Source organism: Xenopus laevis, chromosome 6L, assembly GCF_017654675.1.
Source record: "Xenopus laevis strain J_2021 chromosome 6L, Xenopus_laevis_v10.1, whole genome shotgun sequence".
Lineage (NCBI taxonomy): Eukaryota > Metazoa > Chordata > Amphibia > Anura > Pipidae > Xenopus > Xenopus laevis.
The window spans coordinates 66,937,344-66,951,392 of NC_054381.1; the positions used below are offsets into that span (position 1 = coordinate 66,937,344).

Consider the following 14,049-nt stretch of genomic DNA (forward strand, 5'->3'; position numbering starts at 1 on the left):
TATATTGGGTAATTAGAAATATTTATAGATAGTTGGATATATAGGTACTACTTTACTGTTGTATTTTCATAGTAGTTTAGAATGTAAAAGATTAATACATGGCCCTTGCTGAAGTACAGCCTCCAGCATTCTATTCCAGTCACATACTGCTGCAGAATGCTGGAGCATATGATCAAGCCCAGGCTGGAAATCTATAGATCTGTAGAGGACCTGCTGTAATAGGCCATAAACTGTCTACTTCTTAGGCCGTTTAGGAACTGTTTGGGCCTCTGTTTTTTGAATCCCAGTCTGGGCCTGCTTTTAATAAAGCAACCCTGGAAAGTCTCATGTTACTGTTCACTACTTTATGATAGAAAAAGTAGTCTGTGGCCCACTGGCTTGCCATGTCCAGGGCCCTCCACTCCAAAAACAACCCCCTCCAACAGCCCCTGCCCCTGCTGCAACCACCCTCCAACAGCCCTTACCCTACGTGTACTTTTTTTCCTTCAAGATGGGAGGCGATCGGAGCTGGGAGGGGAGGTCAGGGAGTGGTGTAGGGAGCGGGTCTTGGCTGGTGGGCCCCAAAAAGGCCTGGACCACAGAGTCAAACCAGCCCAGTCCAACCCTGTACGATACTTCATTGGTTGACAATAAACTGGTACAAAGATGTGTAAGATGCGGGTTATCTGTTTGTACAAATGAAACTACAGTGAATACATTCTCAGATATTTGTATAAAATGCAGAGACGATACAGAGAAACAATTCTAGGCATCCAGATAAGAGTTAAATTTCATCTAGCATAGTGTGCTTGAGTTTTTCAACCCTTTTTAAGGTCATTACATTCTGTTTCTAGACAACAGGTCAGCTTTAATTACAGTATTGAAATTATTCACGGTCCTCACATTAAAGTATATTAAAATGAGACTAAAGGTGCTTCATTCGGAGAGATCAGTGCAAGCCAAGCCAATTCCTGGCTATTACTAGATCAATTAATGTTATGTACACTACACTACTCTGTTGTGCATTTGGGACTAATTAGACTATTAGGAATACCATATACTTCAAATAAAGGGCATGCAGGTTCAAAACTCAAGTATCTTTTTGAATTATATACCAGAACTAATGTCTGTATTTTTCTACTTATTTATGTTTTTCATTAAAATGCTTGTTTGTTTTCTACATAGTAAAATTGTGTTTTTTTTACCTTGAACTTGTAACTCAAATGGTACCTTACTTTCAGTCAGAAAAAAATTTTATGTGTAAAAACCCAATTCTGCGAGATCGAGTCCCACAACCCGAAAACTTGAATTGATTGAGTTTTTGGTGAAAAAAAACTAGAAACACTCAAATCATTAGAATTTTCAGAAAAACCTTTTGAAAAATCAAGTAGGCTGTTATCCTCTACTGCCATTAACATTGACTACAGAACTTTGTCAGCTTTTAGGTGGTGTATTTTTGGATTTAAGCAATTTAGAGGGTTGAGGTATAATAAATCTCTAATATTTTTTTTAAAAACTATAGTTTCAGGGTTTTCTGTAGCCTGAAAAATGTGAGTTTTGACCAAAAAAATACAACTCCAATACTGGAATTTAGGTGGAAAAAAATACTCAAACCTTAATAAATCTGTCCCTGCCAAAACAGCATCATGGATACGTCTTCCCAAAGATGTATCTCCCCTTTTAAAAAGGTAGATTTATTCTGAAAAATAGCCTGTGTACAAGGGTTAAATGCATCACTGAGCAGTTTAATAAAGTATGGTGCTGTTATAAAAGGTCCTGTTGGGAATCCAGTAGTAAAGTGATACAAAGAGAATGTCTTTTCCCTTCTCTTAACATTTGCTTGTCCCAGGATAAAAAAGTGTAGCGGTCACCATTCCTCTTTTTACATTGATGGCACAATTTGGCCTTGAAATATTTGCATGAATTCATATGAAAAGAACTGTCATAAACGATTGATTTCAGGGTATTGTCTGCAACTACATTGGAGTACTTTATTTTAACAAATATATTATATATGAGATTATGCTGTTACTGTGTCACTTTAAAATTAAGGAGGTATTTGAAAACTATGGCAACATTTACAAACACAAAGTATTTTTCTCCTCAGTAAAGGGAAGTGTTCTACCCTCCCCCATCACAAACAATACTATTTATTATTTGAAAAATCCACTTTTAAAAAAAAGATGTGTGTTAAACAATATTCTATATATATTGCATCCTTTATGTATATGTATAATTGTAAACTGGTTTGTACTGGTGGTTTATACTGATGTAAACTGGTTTATACTTTTGAAGTATGGAGGATTTTTGTGTTACACATAAATAAAAATCTATTGAAACAGAAAAATCCACTTTTAGGGCTAGGCACCTCCAGACAACATTACTTGTTGCTGAAAATAACTTGACAGTTACAACAGGAATTACTGATAAAAGATTGCCAATGCAGTTTATTAACATGGACATAAATACATTAACCAGTTATAATAATGGTTTTAGTTATAATAATAACTTTAGACCTATCAGCAGGGCCGCCATTAGAAATCACGGGGGGCCCGTACAACAAAATTTTTGGGGCCCCCTGGGCCCCGCCCACACTGACGACCAAGCTCCACCCCATATCCCGCCCACTCCACATCGCAGTTAAAAGACCACACAGACATCAGCGCTAAAAAAGTAAACCCCCCCCCACACAAGTTGTAAAAAGCTATTGATGGTCAGGGCCCCCTTATAAAAAATTGGGGCCCCAAAAAAAAAAATTACATTTTTTTTTTTTTTAAAACATTGAAAAAAAAAAAATTATTTTTTTTTGAAAAAAAAAACATTGGTGGCAGGGGCCCCCTTACAAGTTAAAAACAAATTGGGGCCCCAAAAAAAAATTTGAAAAAAAAAAATTTTTTTTTTTTTGAAAAAAAAACCAAACATTGGCGGCAGGGGCCCCCTTATAAGTTAAAAACAAATTGGGGCCCCAAAAAAAAATTTGAAAAAAAAATAATTTTTTTTTGAGAAAAAAAAACTGGTGGCAGGGGCCCCCTTACAAGTTAAGAAAATTAATTTTATATAAAAAAAAAAAAAAAAAATACAATGGTGGCAAGGGGCCCCTTACGAGTTAAAAAAAAAATTGGGGCCCCAAAAAAAAAGTTTTAAAAAAAAGATTGGTGGCAGGGGCCTATAGAATATTAAAATAATACATTGGTGGCCAGGGGATTAAAAAAAAAAAAAAACACAAACTGGTGTTCAGTAGGATTGAACTCATGGCTTCAGTACTTCAACTTCGCCTCCTTTCGTGACTTCGGGTCTTTTCACCGCTTCAGGACTTCAATTTTGGCTGTTTTCGTGACTTCGGGTCTTTGCGCTGCTTCAGGACTTCGGCTTCGGCTGTTTTCGTGACTTCGGGTCTTTTCGGCGCTTCGTGACTTCGGCTTTTTCCGTGACTTCGGGTCTTTTCGGCGCATCGGCTTCGGCTTTTCGGCACTTCCGCATTCGGCACGCAAGAGGCAAGACGTACGGCTCGGGCGCTCGTAAGGGGGGCCCGGATCTTCAAAAAATGCAGCGCTGCCGGGCCCCCCTTCATGCCCGGGCCCGGTACGCTTGTCCCCCCTGTCCCCCCCTGATGGCGGCCCTGCCTATCAGAGTGACCATGTCACATGAAGCAACCTTAACACAGGAATTGTACAAGGGACCCAGACTTGACAGGACAACCTTCTGCCTACAACTCCCTCCTTTTTCATTGGGAATAATAACATAGGATATTACAGTACTAACAAGGGATAAACAAAAGTTTAGTCAGAATCAGAACTACAGGGCATACAGACTCAAAAGAAAAAAAAGGCAGAGACAAACGGGGATAGAACAAGAAATACGAGACCAGAACCCAAGGCAACCAGACAAGGAATGATATTTATACAAAAATCAGTACCATAACAAAATGGTTTTTTTTGCCTTCCTCTGGATCAACTGGCAGATAGACAGGTTAATAAAAGTAAAATGGTTGAACTTGATGGATGTGTGTCTTTTTTCAACCTAACTTATTATGTTACTATGTAAGATATGCAGGAACCCATACAATAAGACACACACACGGGCAGTGGAAGAGTTGAAGACAGGTTTTAATACAGCTTGTTGGGCCATTAATTGCACTTGATGCACTTAATACAGCTTTAAGTAATATTCAGAACTTGGAACACATAAAGATATGATAACTTTTTAGGGCAATGGTACATGGGTAGTGATGGGCGAATTTATTCGCCAGGCGCGAATTTGCGGCGAATTTGCGCGATTCGCCGCCAGCGAATAAATTCGCGACACTCCCGCGAAAATTCGTGGAAAAAATTCGCCGGCGTCAAAAAATTTTTTCCGAAAAACGGACGCCGGCGTCAAAAACGGGCGCCGGCGTCGGAAAAACGGACGCCGGCGTAAAAAACGAGACGCCGGCGCCGTTTCGCGAATTTTTTGCCGTTTCGCGAATTTCGCTCGAAATTCGCAAATTTTTCGGCGAAGCAAAACGGCGCAAATTCGCCCATCACTATACATGGGATAAATGTGAAGGATTTTGAATTCCACCCAGTGAAATTAACCAAGGAGCCTTTAGACTATTTCCCTAGCCTAGAGACAAAGACAAAGCAGTCAAAAGCATTGGGAGTAAGGTTAAAAAATAACCAGTAGGAGCAGTACAAAGGATAAAAATTAGGTTGAGATGCCAATTAGGCACTTTTGGGCCTAACATTATACTCTTATAAAATATTAAAGTACTATACCTGTTAACAATGTATATATGTTAAACAGGTATGGGAGCTGGGGGTTCCCAGATAAGGGGTCTTTTCATAATTTGGATCACCATACTTTAAAGCTACTAAAAATCATTTAAAAATCATTTGGTTTGCTTCCAATTAGGATTTATCATATCTTAGTTTGGATGAAGGACAAGGTACTGTTTTATTATTACATCACCAATAATAATTTAATTATTTGATTAAAATGGTCTATGAGAGATGGCCTTCCTAAAATTCAGAGCTTTCTGGATAACAGGTTTTCCAGATAATGGATCTCATACCTGTAATAATAGCTTAAATATATTGCAATATATGGCCAAACAATCCCTGTTTTTTAAAGGGTAAGGCAGTTTTAGTAGCTCAAGGCACAAAATGTCTCAACGTCCTTAATATATTGATAATGGGTTGAGTGCAGAGGACCTTCTGTATTTACCTGTGATAATAAATTAGTATTCACTGCATTTTTAGGAGCATGAACACACAAACATTTTGATGTCTGATTCTGCTATTGGCAACAAACACAGAGCCTTTACGTAGTTGACACAGTCAGGTATAGCAGGAATCCTTGAACCTAAATCAGACACACAATAACAAGTACTCCATCTGCCTGCTGTATCAATGTAAGGCACAGGCCTTTGTACTCTGCAAACTCATTCCATTCATATGCCAAGAAGCACAGCTTGGTCACTCAGATGTGCCCATGCAAATGCCCTTGTGCTTAAAACACAGCATACAACAGTTTACTGCTTTAATAATGTTTTACAAAATCCATAGCATTTTTAAGACCTATTTAAAGATGGTGTAATTTTATGCATAAATATTTTTTTCCAAACAAAAAATATTATTATTACCCGCACATGCACTTTTTCTGTTAACAGCTGTTACCTTGCCCCACAAGGAATGTACATTTTTTGCAGAGCAATCTACATCAAAGTGGTTCCCATCAACAGAAAATAATGTACTTTAAGTACATATGCATTAGGGCATGCATAGAATTATTCCCTATTTTGCTAAATAATCCCCACTATGTGTGAAAAAATTCAACTCATCTTTTTTTTTCTTCTTCATGTTTTTTACCTTTTAAGTTGAGGATGTCTGATGTATTATTTATCTCAAAGTAGCTGGCAAAGATCCCAATGAACTGAAAGTACTGGTGTTCATACAAATTATCAGTTTATTATCTTCTTACAACGAAAAAAACCTGGAGACAAACTCAAACCTTCAGCAGTTGTGGATAAAAAGCTTGTATTTTGATCAGCTGATGTCTGTTAATTAGGCAAAAACCAGAGATGATGTTTATGCCAAGGGCTTCAAAGGAAAACAAGATGCATTGCTTTAGTTACCTAGAAGTGTTGACAAATAATGTAAAAGGATTTCACTTTAAATTAATTATATGATATTGTAACCCATATTTTCACAGCTTGTTTATATGACTTTTTCTCATTATCTGGTAATTATTGCTGAATATTTGTAGGTGTCTACCACATACTTTAAGAACATTATGCTAAATATTTAACATAGTTTCTGTAAAGAGGATGATAACTCGTGCAGCACTGCAAGAATAAACAGTATGTACACATAACATTTACAGGTAAAGGATATATTATCTGAAATGCTTGGGATTTTGTGGATATGGGATCTTCCATAATTTGCATCGCTGTACAAGTCTGCTGAAATCATTTAAACATTAAATAAACCCAGTAGAATTGTGCCATCAATATGGATCAATGCAACATATTTGGGATCAAGTACAGCGTACTGTTTTATTATTACCAAAGAAAATCATATTTAAAAACTAAAATAATTTTGCTTTAAATTAAGTCTATGATAGATGGCTTTCCATTAGAGCAGTCTGGATAATAGTTTTTGGATAATGGATCCAATACCTGTACTATCACCAGTGCTACGAATGCCACACTTTCGTTTTAATGTATATTGTTATAATGACTTCTCATATATTTACTATATATCATTATTTTTTTGGGGGGGGGGATTATAAATTGATGCTTTATAACTTTCCATTCCATATTAGATTTTAATGCTGGACTTCATGCCTACTTTTAACCTTATCTTAGTTTATCTGTCTGCCCATGGTGGACATTTTAAATACTAAACAGGCCTATAGAAAATAGTGCATACATGATATTTTGATTTGACTTCCGTGGTTCACTCTTAGAGAAATGTAGTGGCCAAAACAGCACTTTACCTGCCACCACTTCATATTCAAAATAATGAGAAATGCTCTGTCTGTGGTAGATGCTGCCAGGTAATGGAACAGTGGGAAGCAGTGGCTGGTAGGGTCTTCCTGAGATACTGGGGAAATCATGTCAAAGTAGTGTTCCAGTGTTACAAACAATTGCACAGGATGCAATACAAAGAATATATGTTGTGAATTATAGAGATGGAGCAAATGGAATTTGTATTTACACTATTCCCCAGTGACATGATTGGCATGTAATTTACAGCATGTGTGCTGAATGCACACATTATATATGCTCCATTTGTACAATTTTCATTTTTTTAAAAGTTTGCGCTCTTCCATAGGTATCTGAGCAAATAGCTAGCATGCTCAGGCACAGTATAGTAGAATGCTATGTAAATACCTTAAAGCCAAAATATCTATTTTAATAGAGCTTTAAACGCATGTCAAAGAAATAGGTCACCACAGTACACAAGAAGGAAACCTTCCCAGCTAGGATAGGATTTTAGGGAAACATTTGTCAAAGGGCAAAAAAAGAGGGCAAATATATGTGTCAAGTACAGCCATGTTACTGATCCCTTGAAAGTATACACAATGGATAGATCTAGATCTAGGAAGCTACCACAAATCTATGCTAGAGTAGATGTTTCCCTGTAGTATACAGTATTCAACAGGATAATATTATTATATAAAGAATCATTAACAGCATAGTGCAAGAGCAATAGGAGATGCTCTTGGAATTACATGTTTTCCTTGCTTTTTGCATTCGGAGTTTTTTGTAGGTGAAGACGTTTAGATTTCAGTAAGTTCCTTAATATAACTGATCAGTGGGAGATAGATTCAAGTTTTCATTTGCTTTGTCATACATTGCTTTCTATGGTTTCCACTTTCCAGCTGTTAAAATACATGTAGTCTTTGTGATACTCTGTACCAAAAGCAGCTTGCTTTCCATACTCAGTAAGAGCAATCAGCTGCCAGTGGGTTGGGGTTTTTGATCATCATAGTTTTTACTATTTCTGCCATAGTCAAAATTTGATGACTTTCCTATAGTAAAGGAGGATGTTTTTTCTATCACAATTGGGGGCACATTTACTAAGCTCGAGTGAAGGATTAGAATGAAAAAAACTTCTAAAGTTTTTTTTTTGGGTACTTCAACCATCGAATAGGCTACTTCGACCTTCGACTACGACTTCGACTTCGATTCGAACGATTCAAGCTAAAAATCTTTTGACTATTCGACCATTCGATAGTCGAAGTACTGTCTCTTTAAAAAAAACTTCGAATGACAACTTCGGCACTTTAAATCTACCGAGCTACAATGTTAGCCTATGGGAACCTTCCCCATAAGCTTTTTAAGCTTTTTTTGAATAGTTTGATCAACTGATTTTTCCTTCGATCAAAGTATTTGCGGTAAATCCTTCAACTTCGATATTCGAAGTCAAGGATTTTACTTCGAGGGTCGAATACCGAGGGTTAATTTACCCTCAATATTTGGCCCTTAGTAAATGTTCCCCTTGATGTTAACAATTCAGCTAGGCAGGCATACCTGGGCTTTGCAGGTACTGGAATTTCAAAACAGAAAGCAGTAAAACTAGTAAAACATTTGGTTTCAATCATCATTTTGCTGGATAGATGCATGTGTGACTATATATTTAACATCTATAAAATGTAACTTTAACAGCCATTGTTTCTTCAGTATTGTGTTTATTCTATATCTGCTCAGATATGTAAGACACACAGATAGAAGCAAATATGACACCAATATGTAATATGTATCATAAATAAACAGAGGGAGTGAAAAAGAGACTGATTTGTAAAAATGCTCCAGAAAATTAATTTGACTGACACCTCTAATAGAATAAATGATTCTCCATCAAGTCTGGTGATTGCAGTGTGACAATATATATATATATATATATATATATATATATATATATATATATATATATATATATATATATATATATATATATATATATATATATATATATATATAAATATATATATATATATATATATATATATATATATATATATATATATATATGCATAATTACCAAAAATAGACTATTCTACATATTTTCTAATGAAATGAAACAGTGATATGAGTGAGAAGTACAGAAACATTTCTATACATATTAACTAAAACAGAAATGACAAAGTATAGGTTTTCATGTTCTCAGGATGTGCTAACAAATCCACATATTTGAAATGAATGCCATGGTAAGAAATAGTTGTTTTGTCTGAAATATTTTTCCCAATAGCTGTTTTTATACATAACCTTTCTACCAGGTAATAGCTGCATTCTGCAGTGTACATTTATGTTGTGCTTTGTTTATACCAGAAATAGAAAACAGAAGGAGAAATAACAAAAAAAATCCAACTAAGGGTAAAAAGTAAATGTAAGGCATTTGATTTCTACAATATCGTTAGTTAGAACTCATCAGTAGAAATCAATCTCAATTACTTTGAGTACCAGCTATCTAAGAATAGGATGGTAAGTCAAAATCTGGAACTATTGGGAATGACAGCTCCCAGAATCCCGCAAGCCAACAGCTCACTTAGAATACCGTGGGTTTCTGGTGATAACAGTTGGGGGGGGAGTGAGTTAGGCTCTCAAATTATGAGGGCTTTATTAGAACGGCTTTGTTTTATATGTTGCATTTCCCCTTGATCTAAAGTTAAAATTAGTACTATGAGACAGGGAAATCATTTATAGTAATTTCTTTGTTGGTGACTTTGACCGCTTCATGCCAGAAGGTACTAGTTAAACCTGGGAATTGGAGACTCAAATCAGTCACTGGCAAATCATGTAAGGAGATGTAGATCAACAAGAGTAGGGTGCAAGTTTTACATCCCAGTTTAATTACATATAATATTGTTTTATAAAAATGTACAAATTAAACGTTTTAAACTGAATTATACAGTGCTTCATTTGTAACCAAACTCAATATAATGGTTTGTAATGGCATTCTGATTTTTGAAGTTGCATATTTAGAATGTCTACTCAAGTGCTATTCTGTGGTATAAAAGTTTGGTACAAAAAATCCCAGGTCAAATTCCACTTATTTATAAAACTTTAGAAATGTTTTGATTGATAAACTAATTCTAATACCTTAGCAGGTTCTTTGTATAACTACAAATAGAACAAAAAGTACAACCTGCTGTATTATATAAAGTGTGTTTATATATTTATATAAAGAGCAAATGAGAGATGCAGACTAAATGCATAACAGCCTTCTCACACAAAATATTTTAACCTATTTTTTGTCACCAAGTTTTAGCTTATTAATTGTATTTTATAGAACTATATTCAGACACACATGTTATATTTTGCAAAGGCTGGCCCAATTAAAGCACATGCCATGTACAGCAAGTGCTATGCCTTATGTATTTGTACAAGATCCACAGTCCAATTATTATATAGATTGCAGTTAATAAATCCTACTAAAACTTTTTGTTTATTTCAGCAAGTTCAAGATTATTCGAACATTCAACATAATCAGATGTATTAGCAACATTATAAAAAAGTACTGGGGCATATTTTTTTGTATTAGTACAAATTATTTTCTGCATTTTTAAATGAAAATAGTCTTAGAATGAAAATAGCATTTAATTTACAAAGCTTCTTTGCTGAGCTGTTGGGAAACAAGACCCATCCGAAAATGCTGTACTTTTTATCCTGAAATAACGTGATACGAAATTCATGTGGCTAAAGAATACCTGATAATTAAATAAACATTGAGAGGGTAGAAGATACAAACTTACTGAATCCTTATTTGTAGCTTTTGTGGGAGATTAAAACTATTTGTTGAACTACAGTATATAGTTGATGTTTTACCCTGTGTTATATATATAATAGTTTAAGTTAGAAAACGCTACCATATATTAATAGATATATGAGGATAACAAAGCATAAATATAAAAATGTTCAAATATGGGATATCAATACTCAGCAGGCTGTATTAATGTTATCTTTGACAATTTTTATGTCTCCACATGCTTCACAAATGTGACATAGATGTCATAATAGTAATTAAAATAACATTGAAGTGTCCAAAACACTAATGCCATTTCTAACACGGCCAAAAGCATGTACACTGTAATTGAACTTTGTACTAACAGCAAAAACTTTGAGTGCAATTTTGCTAACTAACACACAGTTTATTTTTCAATATCACAGTAGTGACATATACTATGTGCTGGGACACCTAAAACTTTCAGAGTGCAGTCCTGACAAAGGGCAATTACAAGCAGACAGACACATACACATGTGCTGGTTTTTTTTAGCACACAGATGAAAATAAGCACACTTGAAGCTTAAAATCAGAACTGTGGGATATCAGTGTAAAATAAATGTCTTATAGGTTTAACTCTTCCATAAACTTGCACTTCAAGATAGAGCCAATTACACTAAGAAAATATAATACTAAAAATAATGTGAAACTTCATAAAAAATTATTCAGCCTGTTTTTATTTTTTTACATTTATTATTAAAACTCACTCTGTTGCTAATGATAATATTGCTACACATTAAGTAGTGCATAGTTTCCTTTTTAATTTAAATTTAGAATGTTGACCGCAGTAGGAGTTGTAGTAAATATCTTAAGTTACCGTGATAAAAAAAATGAAATTGATCAACGGTGGTAAAGAAAAAAACAAAAAAACAAATAGAAAACACTTCTTGATTACCTCATCTCAACCCGAAAATGAGACTTTGAAGGCTGATATATCTTCCTTGAGCAATATCATTCACCCTACCCTTTGCTCTTCCCTGTAATTGGAGATCACAGGTGCCGGTGTGGACCTCCAGGATGCTATCCATTTGAATGACAAATGCCCATGAAAAAGTGCAGCACACAGCAGGATGCTCTGCTATGCAGCTTGAGGCAGGCAAATTACTTTCTTATTTACAGGATCATCATTATCTATAATATTTTGTTATTATTCTTATTTTATTTATTTATCTTCCTGGGTAATTTTGGCCAACTAAATGGCACTGGTTGTCATTTTCTTTATTCCAGCTCCCAAAAAAATAAAACAGTTGCAGAAGAGGAATTCAATACAAAGGAAAAGCATTCCGCATAATCCAGTTGTCACCTAACTCCAGAATTACTTTGGGTAAGAGTTTGACAATAGCAGGCCCCCTTTAGTGCTGAACGAGTTAATGTGTGCTATATTTACATCATAATTCACATATACCTGCAATATGGAGGCTTTGCAAGCTCTTTCTTGAAGACAGTGTTTAGAGACAGACTGAATGACACGGACGCTTAAGGAAACACATAGAATTTAAATCAAGACTACAGGGGACATTGGTCTCTAAGTCATCATGTGAGAACGAAAATTAAATACCTAGATGCACTTACCGAAGAGCTTGCTGGGAGTGTCCTCACCATCATTTGATTCCACAGGAGCAAGCAGGGGCTCGTTCAGCTCACTGTCTGAAGTAGCTGCCTTGTCTTCACCTCTCGACTCTGCATTCATCTCACTCCGCAGCAGCAGCAGGCTCTTACTGACTTTTCCGGCTATCATTGGATCCTAGGATTGGGGGGGAAATATAGAGTGAGGGAAAGGGGAAACAAAAGTGGAACCTTTGGTGTTGAAATACTCTTTCCAACACCTTCCCCCCTCTCTCTCTCTCTCTCTCTCTCTCTCTCTCTCTCTTACACACACACCACTCTCTCTCTCTTATCTCCCTAGCTGCTCCTGTTGTTATTGCTGGCTGCAGTCAAGTGAAGAGCTATTACAGATCCAATGAGTTTTCCATTACTCCCCACCCTATTAAAGCTCAACTAGCATGTGAAAGATTCAGAATGCTTTCAAGAGAACAAACTTCTTTCAAAGGGTGCTTACTAGCATCTTTTTTAAATTAGAGATATGGAGGGTTAATTCCATCATAATGCATTGAAGCATCTTTGAATATAAACAGGGCTTTTCCCTCTGCACCTGCGAGTGGTACTCTACTCCCATAACCACCAACTGAATTGCTATACAAATTATGCAAATACATTCTAATTGTGCAAAACAATACAAACAGGATATGTGCAATTGTTAAGAATTGCATGTATATAAATGTATATAGTATTTATGTATAATTTCTTATAGTTATCTTATAAATCCCAGTATCCCCATTGTAAAGAGTTATCAATGTTTAAAATCATTATACAAAAAACTATAGATCATGGCACTGTCTAGGCCAATTACTAAAATATAAAATATTAACAAAACAACCATAGTTAACAAGATTTGAATTCTATATAAATATATATATATATATATATATATATATATATATATATATATATATATATATGTTTATATATATATATATATATATATATATATATATATATATATGTTTATATATATATATATATATATATATATATATATATATATATATATATATATATATATATATATGACAAAATAATTTTTCTTGCTATAAAAATGTGGCTTTACAACACATACATTTTTGTAAATTAAAAAATAAAAATGACAAACAATGTTTCTGTGAGAAAGAAAATGGAATTAGCAATGATACTTACAAAACTATTGCAATCTTTCTTATTTTTAGTGGCATTAAGGCCCCAAAAGGTAGGAATGAAATGAATTTCCTGACGATGGGATCTATGCTATCTTCATTTCAATCAGAGGGCATTGTGAGGTCAAGGGCTCTTCTTCAGGATCCTGCCTCTAATTCCAGCACTGCACAGTCATTGTAGAATTTTTTTTTTTTGTAACTGTGCAAGTCTCAGATTAAAAAACAAAAACAAACAAAAAAAATAAAATAGAGGAGGAAGTACAAATGACCTGGTGGTGTTATGTAGCAGCTATTTATTGCAAAGTTCATGCCTAAATGATTCTCATGCAGAGAACAGGTGACCAGCATGCTTAGAGGTGGGCAAGGCACTTCCTAATGCCCCATCCTCGCATTGGTCGATGTGTGCCTGTGGGTTCCTTAATGTATTCATGTCTGAAAAGTGAATTTGATATGACACATGATAATCTATGAAAATGTTAATCAATAAAAATAGTTTAAGCTGTCATCAAATGCACTTCTTTAGTCAATACTCATATCGCTGCAAACAATGTCAC

At 35.1% G+C, this 14,049-nt stretch overlaps 1 protein-coding gene across 2 annotated transcripts in view; it reads right to left on the reverse strand.

Annotated features, from left to right (window-relative positions):
* The window catches only part of pou6f2.L (POU class 6 homeobox 2 L homeolog), a 191,659-nt gene extending 177,864 nt beyond the window's left edge, over window positions 1-13,795 (reverse strand). The window contains exons 1-2 of one of the 2 annotated variants that reach the window (XM_018267592.2): window positions 13,500-13,795; window positions 12,318-12,489 (exon numbers count right to left, since the gene is read on the reverse strand). In XM_018267592.2, the coding sequence (XP_018123081.1) occupies window positions 12,318-12,483 (166 nt within the window). In that variant the 5' untranslated portion in view covers window positions 12,484-12,489; window positions 13,500-13,795. The remainder of the gene's footprint in view (window positions 1-12,317; window positions 12,490-13,499) is intronic. The other variant, XM_041566140.1, reaches the window with a different exon arrangement.
* Between the last annotated feature and the right edge of the window lie 254 nt (window positions 13,796-14,049).